Raw genomic sequence first — 9,280 nt, 5'->3', positions numbered from 1 at the left:
GTGTTGTTGAAGCAAAGAGAGGCCAGACCATTTATTTAGCCATGTTACCGGGTTAAGGTTCGAAACGGAAACGCTCAGATGTATTGAGGATATGACAAGTCATTGACAATATGTTCACTCAGTCCAAAAACGTTATGTGTACCCTGGGATGTACAAGGATCTGCAAATTATTTGAATTTTAAAGTACATAGCATCTTTGAGGATTGTACGTGTGCACAACCCACAACAATATAATAGTACATTTTACAAAATGTGGAATTTTGAAATGTAATACAGTGTCTTTGAGGGAGGTAGTGTGAATGCACGGCCTGTTCATTAGAATGAAATCCATAATTGATGCTTTCTAATGGCCCACAGGGAGGAAGTAGTGGAACTCACCCACAGCATGTATCAGGGAGGTGCTGATGCCTTCTACACACCCTCTTCCCAGTTCCCACCCAGACTTAGGACTCCAGTCAATCCGAATCGCAGAAGTTCAGCTTTGCAGCATGATTGAAAAGGCAATGTTTCCGTTTTAGCGGAGACTTCATTCACGGTAAACACTGCATATGTCGGCTCAATCGGAAATTACCTTTAAATTACTAGCGTGAAATCGGTAATGCTTCAGCGTTACAGACTGAATAGAGCCCTAAGCCTAGAGCTAGAAGAGATGTAATGGAGTAGTAAAGCGACTCTACAAAGGTGGACAGCAATTGCATTCCCCCACACGACCAATGGGAATTCTTGAGTGAATCAAACGTCTGGTAGAGACGGAGAGGAGATATGAACGGCAAGGCGTAAACACCTGAATCAAGCACGGTGTCAGGGAGAGACAGAACCTGATGTGGGAAGAAAGGTTAGAAGGAGTGAAGAGAAAATGAAAAAGTAGAGAGAGAGTAGATGATGAAATGAGTAAATACTACCTATCAATAACAAAACAGAATATAATAACCCAATTTTATCCAAAATGACTTCCAGTACAGCGAGTATACAGTACATTTTTGTATACTATATATACAGTTGAAGTCGGAAGTTTACATATACCTTAGCCAAATACATTTAAACTCAGTTTTTCACAATTCCTGACATTTAATCCTTGGAAAAATTCCCTGTCTTAGGTCAGTCAGGATCACCACTTTATTTTAAGAATGTGAAATGTCAGAATAATAGTAGAGAGAATGATTTATTTCAGATTTTTTCTTTCATCACATTCCCAGTGGGTCAGAAGTTTACATACACTCAATTAGTATTTGGTAGCATTGCCTTTAAACTGTTTTACTTGGGTCAAATGTTTTGGGTAGCCTTCCACAAGCTTCCCACAATAAGTTGGGTGAATTTTGGCCCATTCCTCCTGACAAAGCTGGTGTAACTGAGTCAGGTTTGTAGGCCTCCTTGCTCGCACATGCTTTTTCAGTTCTGCCCACAAATGTTCTATAGGATTGAGGTCAGGGCTTTGTGATGGCCACTCCAATACCTTGACTTTGTTGTCCTTAAGCTATTTTGCCACAACTTTGGAAGTATGCTTGGGGTCATTGTCCATTTGGAAGACCCATTTGCAACCAAGCTTTAACTTCCTGACTGACGTCTTGAGATGTTGCTTCAATATATAAACACATCATTTTCCTCCCTCATGATGCCATCTATTTTGTGAAGTGCACCAGTCTCTCCTGCAGCAAAGCACCCCCACAACATGATGATGCCACCCCCGTGCTTCACAGTTGGGATGGTGTTCTTCGGCTTGCAAGCATCCCCCTTTTTCCTCCAAACATAACGATGGTCATTATGGCCAAACAGTTGTATTTTTGTTTCGTCAGACCAGAGGACATTTCTCCAAAAAGTACAATCTTTGTCCCCATGTGCAGTTGCAAACCGTAGTCTGGCTTTTTTATGGCGGTTTTGGAGCAGTGGCTTCTTCCTTGCTGAGCCTTTCAGGTTATGTCGATATAGAACTCTTTTTACTGTGGATATATATACTTTTGTACCGGTTCACTCCAGCATCTTCACAAGGTCCTTTGCTGTTGTTCTTGGATTGATTTTCACTTTTCTCACCAAAGTACATTCATCTCTAGGAGACAAAACGCGTCTCCTCCCTGAGCGATGACGGCTGCGTGGTCCCATGGTGGTTATGCGCGTGTACTAGTGTTTGTACAGATGAACGTGGTACCTTCAGGCATTTGGAAATTCCTCCCAAGGATGAACCAGACTTGTGGAGGTCTACAATTCATTTTCTGAGGTCTTGGCTGATTTCTTTTGATTTTCCCATGTCAAGCGAAGAGGCACTGAGTTTGAAGGTAGGCCTTGAAATACATCCACAGGTACACCTCCAATTTACAAAAATTATGTCAATTAGCCTATCAGAAGTTTCTAAAGCCATGACATCCTTTTCTGGAATTTTCCAAGCTGTTTAAAGGCACAGTCGACTTAGTGTATGTAAACTTCTGACCCACTGGAATTGTGATACAGTGAAATAATCTGTCTGTAAACAATTGTTGGAAAAATGACTTGTGTCATGCACAAAGTAGATGTCTTAACCGAGTTGCCAAAACTATAGTTTGTTAACAAGAAATTTGTGGAGTGGTTGAAAAACGAGTTTTAATGACTCCAACCTAAGTGTATGTAAACTTCAGACTTCGACTGTATCATGTAATATGAGAATGAGGCCATCCATATCTCTATCTCGTAACAGTCACCAAGTAAACATCTCCATTACAAAAGTTCTACGGATAACCCCTGCTGAGAGGTGGGTAAACAACAGAGAGAGAGAGAGAGAGAGAGAGAGAGAGAGAGAGAGAGAGAGAGAGAGAGAGAGAGAGAGAGAGAGAGAGAGAGATATATATCTATGGGAATAGAGAGAGGCTTTTGACGAATATGTAGTGACCGATAGAGAAACCCCCTTGAGCCTGCCTCTGCTTCCTCTTCAAACCTCCTGTCATCGCAGAACATCATGACCAACTACCTTTCACATCTCCTCAGCGCGGGGAGGGGAGGACGAGCCACAGCGCTAAAGCCTATGTGGTTTCACTGAGACAAGAGCATGGCACGTAGCCATCTCCTTAGGTTTTGTTCTACTCTTCAGAGACAAAATGAGAACAATTCACAGTATAACTAAACTCTGTTTTATGGGAAGGAAATAGCGACAACTGAAGACTCCAAAAACTCTACAGAGATGCAAGGTGAGGCAAAAGTCTGGAAGTTTTCCCTCTGGGTGATTTTGTCTGAGCAAAGTCGATCTTTTCAACTGGAAATATACTTCTGACAGTTAATACATGAATGGTTGGTTGGGAGGGCCTGCGATGGTGGCATGTTCAACAACTCTGAGAGGAGACCTTGAACAACACAATGGTGCAACTTTTTCCCAAACACCAGAAGTATTTAAACACTTAAGCATTTAACTTTTTTTTGTGTGGGCCTATTAGCAGTATCATATAAATAGATTGAATGGTATTCTCCTTATTAACTAAGAACTTATTAAATGAAAGATTGCTAATATCAAATACAGCATTGTTTTCCCACTAGGGAATAAAACACAAAGGAGTTCCTTGACTAACTCCTTGTTACTCTGAGGCTGTCATAATATGGACACAGTATAATTGTCCCCTTTCATTCTATAACAACAGTTGCCTGACGACTTATCCTGAATTGAATTCTGAGGCTCTATCAATCGCTCAAACATACAGTCTGAAACTGCCATCCTGGAAGTTGATTATTTATGTTGACTTCAAAATAAGCGGTGTTGTACAAAACAAATTCCTCAACAATTGGATCGTCTCTAACCAATCTAACCAATCAGAGTATCAAAGTTGATAACATCACCATGTAGGCCAGCTCTCGCCCAACCCAAATGATCAGAATGTGTTTGCATTCTACAAGACGTCAGGGAGGAAAGCAAATCCAGACTCATCATGGAGAAGAGACGCTAGTGGGCGTGGCATTTGGCCAGAGCGATGTGGATGGGTAGTCAGGCTACAAGAACAGTGACCACTAGAATAAATTGAGTCTCTGCTAGATAGTATTTTATTACAAAATGGTGACACACTTCACTGTTTGAAAGGCAGTATACATTGAATATCATCTGTACATTTTCAAAATATGTAAAGTAGCTCAAATTAAATTAGATCGAGCTGACCATGGTCCCACTGTGGAGTTACACACCATGATTTGTATTACCCCATTGCACATCATTTTAATTGTTGATTAATTTGTTTACATACTATGTCATATCACATATTATGTGATCTTGAAAAGCGGATTGTTAACTGGGAATTGGGGAGATTCATATAGCCAACCCACATGGCACAGACGTCAGTTCAACTTCTAGTTTTGATTTACATTTGGTTGAGTTGTCAACGAACGTGAATTCAACAACAAAAACAGAAAATTCACCATGTCATTGGCTTTCGGTTAAAAGTTGGATGAATAAAATATGAAATGCCCTTATGTTTATTACTTTTTGCAAATCCAATCAGTTTTCCACGTTCAACTTTATCACATAGATGTTTGGGGTTGAAGTGACATGGAAACTGTGTTGATTCAACCAGTTTTTGCCAAGTGGGAATTAGCTTTACGAATGGTGTTTGGTGGATTTCTTAACATGGATGCTGTATGACAGAGAATGGAGAATGGTTGGATTTGTGTGTCTTGGCCATTTTTCTAACCAAATAGAGAGAGGTAGAATAGAATATACCTTAAGGTCAGGCACCACAAGCTGAAATTAAATTTTTTCATCTACCTACCAATTTGGAGATTTTTTTTGTATTGTAGTCCAATAATATTAGTATTTCTAAAAAGTTAAAATAGGTTGATGAAAATGTATATTTTCGTTAGTTTATCATACTACCATCATAAAAAGTGATTGAATTGCAACCTGCTTTAAATGTCCATACATCAATCATTGCAAAGCTCACTACATTTAATCACATAGAAGTTAATAAAAGCCCATTTCATAGACAATGTTACGAACTGGACTATATGTAGTAACTTATTTTGAAGAGATGGTGATTGCGTCTAAATACTGTAGGTGTTTGGCGTTTCTCATGGGCACACACTGATTGAATCAACGTTGTTTCAACGTAATTTCAATGCAATTACCTTGAACCAACGTGGAATAGATGGTGAATTGATATCTGTGCCCAGTGGGTTGGTAGTCTAAATTCAGTCTACTTCTCTTTAACTGCCGTTTGCCGAAAGTCAAGACTCTTCCCACATGCCAACTCATTTTTTTCAGCCTCAGACGCATCTGCATTCACAAAATTGTGTGTGGTTATCCTTAGACGTATTCTCCATACTTATACATAGGGAATTGCTGATATGTTGTAAAATGTTTATTCTCGATGGCATTTTCTTCTGAAAAATGAGCCAATATGTATTTTACAACTGATCCTGGAGTTTTAACAAAATGAAACCAAAATATTTAGGCTGACTTCATCCAGTGTCCAGAAAAATAGATTTGCGTGATATGTAACGAGGTCACCTAATTTGCGCATTTAAAAAAAATATTTCATAAAAATATATACAAAACAATATTATAATTGTGTCCACATTCAACTGGTAAAAGTTGATTGTGATATGATTAAGGGGGGGGTACCTGGCCTTAAGCCCATCATACTTGGAAGGTGTTCGCCATAATCACTCAAAGGAAGGTTTCCAACAGTTCCTAATTAGCTTTGGACCGGTGTGGATTTATTATGGGTAAAGTCAAGCCTATAAGATGTCTGCTGCTGCAGGTGCATAATTCGATTGAGAATGCTTTGTCTAATGTGCAGTTACTTCAGTGTACGTGCAGAGCAGGGAGATTTTTTATTTGTGTGTGTGTGTGTGTGTGTGTGTGTGTGTGTGTGTGTGTGTGTGTGTGTGTGTGTGTGTGTGTGTGTGTGTGTGTGTGTGTGTGTGTGTGTGTGTGTGTTTATGTGTGCGCGCGAGACATCAGAGAGAGAGAGTAAGCACTTTTAATATTTTGGCCTCATGTAAATTAAACATTTTGCAATCCTTTAACATTCCCCTTGTTTTAAAAACGATATTGCACTCTTTCCCAGAATAAATAAGGCATTTACACAACTGCATGTGGTTACACTGCGCCTGTAAGGCTTACCATATTTTCCATAGTCTGTAGGACGGCGGTCCCACTGTCATTGATCGGATAATGACTAGCAGTAATTTCTGAATACCATCTTGGGTAACTTGTACCAATTGGAGCAACTGGTTTCAATACATCTGCTGCTCCAAATACATAGAAGCTATCAACTTTAGAGATCATATGAATAAACAAAGACTGGTGTTTTCTCATATAAGACACAAATTTACGTCACTTTTCAGCATGGGACAACAACACCACATCTCAAATATCTGATTGAAGCAACACATCCTCTTACGCATGAGGTGAGACAAGTGAATTCAATGTAAACCGTTGGGGGTAAATGGTGTCATCCTGTCGATGCTAATCTCTTCCTCGCAATCGCCCAAGTCACAAACGGAGTCGGTGCCATTTTCATTGTTGTGAGTTAACTGTGATATCCTGTCAAACGTGTCCTCGTGCTCAATGCATTCCACTACGTTGGGGATCATATTGACGTAGGCGTTCACGATTTCTTTATGGACAAGTGTGTCCTGGTTATAGGAGACCAACTCGTTGCTAATGTTCACAGTTTCAACTGGTGTGCTGGAGCAGAAATTACGACAACCCAGCAGACTGGCAAATGCTTTTCTGAACTCTGCATTAAAAGCGTAAATAATAGGATTCATGGATGAATTAGTCCAGCCAAACCACACGAAGACGTCAAATGTTGTCTCGCTGACGCACGGGAGACCTGCATCTTGGTCAGTCTGTGGTTTGTCACAGAATGGAACTATGCAGTTCAAAATAAAAAAAGGTAACCAACAACACACAAAAACACCCATAATGATCGATAACGTTTTTAAAACTTTGGTTTCCCTTTTAATAGACGTTTTCAAGGTATTGTGGTGTTGGCACTCGAGTCTGTTGGTCCTGCAACTTGTGGCGTGCTCTGCCGCGCGCTCTAGGGAAGCTATAGTCCTGATTTGAATCTGAGCAATCCGATATATTCTCGTGTATGTCACAATCATAATTGCTACGGGTATGTAGAAACTTATTAAAGATGACGATATGGCGTATTCTCTGTTGAGGCTAGAGTCACAGTTTTCCTCTACTTGACCCAAGGAGGCGTTATGCGCTCTAACTATTTCGTCTTCGCTGGCTTTGTGCCAGTTCAGTTGGACGGGTATGAATGAAATGAGAACAGACAAAGTCCACGTGACGCTTATCATCACAAAGGCAACTCGTTGGGTCATTTTTCTCTCGTAGCGGAATGGACTTGATATGGCCCAGTATCTATCCACGCTGATAATGCAGAGGTTGAGGATAGACGCAGTTGAGCACATAATGTCAAACGCCACCCAGTAATTACAAAAAGTGCCAAATGGCCAATACCCCGCCACCTCAGCCACAGCTTTCCATGGCATCACCAGAATTGCAACGAATAAATCCGACACAGCCAAAGAAACGATGAAAATGTTGGTCACTTTACTTCGTAATTGCCGAATTCGTAGCACGGCAGAGCACACCATAAGGTTTCCCAGCAGTGTCCATAGGATGAGCAGTGAGAGCAAACAGCCCGTCACTGTCCGGATGACCAGTTCCTTTCCACCGTCGGATGTTCCCTCCGATTCGGTCGAGTTCCACATAATCTCCCCAAGAGATAACGGGACGGAGTGGTTCTTATGCACTGAGTTGTATTTCGCAGGGTTCTCTGTGTCCTCTCAAGTGGAAAGCCAGTCCATTGCGCCATGCGCGTCTGAGGACGCAGTAGTAACCAACTCAAGGTGCTCTGTCGTCCCTTCGTCAGCCATTCTATTTGAAATAAATATACAAACAAAGGATTTGAGATTGCTTAGTGAATTTGCGACAAATGTGTTGCATCCATGCTGAACCGAACAGAGCGTTCGGTGCGCCAATAGATTGAAGTGCGTTGGCGACCGCATGTTATTACCTCGCGTGTCGTCTGACCTGCCTTGCCAAAGTAAGACAGCAGCACTGACACTGTTGGTCGAGGCTATTTTGAGTTCGTGAGCGCTTTGAGAAGGGAGGGAGTCCCCTGAGACAACGCGCGCGCGCACCCCCCCCCCCCCCCCCCCCACCCTCCCCCCATACTCCAGTTGTGGGTTTCTGTTCTTCAAAAGCAACAATTCAATTTGATAAATGTAGGTCTGAGTGAATGTGTTTTTTTATTTAATCTATACTTTTCTATAAACAGTGAAAAAATGATGGAGCATTTCTTTGCTGTGGGGATAATGAATAGTAATATCCAGGGGTGCTGTCAGTGGTGCTGAAATTGCACATGAGACAACTCTCCCTCAGGAATGCAAATTTTACGCACGATACTTGTTTTAGAATTAGCCTTTTGTGGATGGAATTGTATTGTTAATCGACGTTATTTGTGTGAAAACAAACATTGCATATAAGTCATACATTTATAAAGGTCATCACTAGACTACGTTGTGAGCAATTAATAGTACAGCTCTCTCCAAATAATGCACGACGCGTTTGGAGTGAGCGTGATGTTTTCAGTTTAATTTCAACTTCAGGCTAGACATCCTAGGTGACTCACTCTCACACTCGACGTGCAAGTAGAAACACAATAACTTAGTGCACTGCAACATCTGCATTTGCAGTGTATTCTCTCTTGCGTTGGCAGTTTCCGTCTTTTAAACGTCGTCTTTATTTTTAGCTGTGTCAACAACATGCCTGTCAAATCGATTTGATGCACCATCGACATAATCTCTCAGCGTCCTGTAAAATTCTGTCGAGTAAAATCTAGGATATGTTATGTCGAATTCTGACATGATTTACTTCTTTCATTCATGGAAATTTGTGCAAATGATCAGTCTTTTTTTTTTACTGACTTTCACCGTCCTTGAATATAGAGAGGGAGAGTTTACCAAACAAAAGAGATTTGCCAGCCCCTGTGCCCTACCTGCACAATGTCAATGAATGACAAAGATGTATACAAATGGAACATTTTAATGTTAACTATTTATAATAGGCTAGTATATGCTTATCTATAGAGCATTAATTATATTCAGATAATACTCTGCATTTGAAATTATGATTGACATAATTCAGATAATAAATAGGCTATATCCAAATCATTTGTAAAACACCTAGGGAATATAGTCACAAACTGTTTTGAAATGATTTAGCAATTCCATTCAACAAACAATGGGACTAGGCTAACTGACCAAAATGGGTGATTGCAAAATTTTACATTCGCTGACCTTTATTGAAGAG

The 9,280-nt window shown here is 40.6% G+C and overlaps 1 protein-coding gene across 1 annotated transcript; it reads right to left on the bottom strand.

Moving 5' to 3' along the window:
* Positions 1 to 5,790: 5,790 nt before the first annotated feature.
* Positions 5,791 to 8,007, bottom strand: LOC106565315 (D(1B) dopamine receptor). The gene has a single exon (XM_014132263.3). It carries the CDS (start codon positions 7,675 to 7,677, stop codon positions 6,370 to 6,372), a length of 1,308 nt encoding a protein of 435 aa, XP_013987738.1. The 5' UTR covers positions 7,678 to 8,007; the 3' UTR covers positions 5,791 to 6,369.
* Between the last annotated feature and the right edge of the window lie 1,273 nt (positions 8,008 to 9,280).

This window comes from Salmo salar, chromosome 12 (genome assembly GCF_965601325.2).
Source record: "Salmo salar chromosome 12, fSalSal1, whole genome shotgun sequence".
Taxonomy (NCBI): Eukaryota; Metazoa; Chordata; class Actinopteri; order Salmoniformes; family Salmonidae; genus Salmo; species Salmo salar.
Note: the sequence above shows the minus strand (reverse complement) of the source record. Positions and strands in the feature narration are given on the sequence as shown.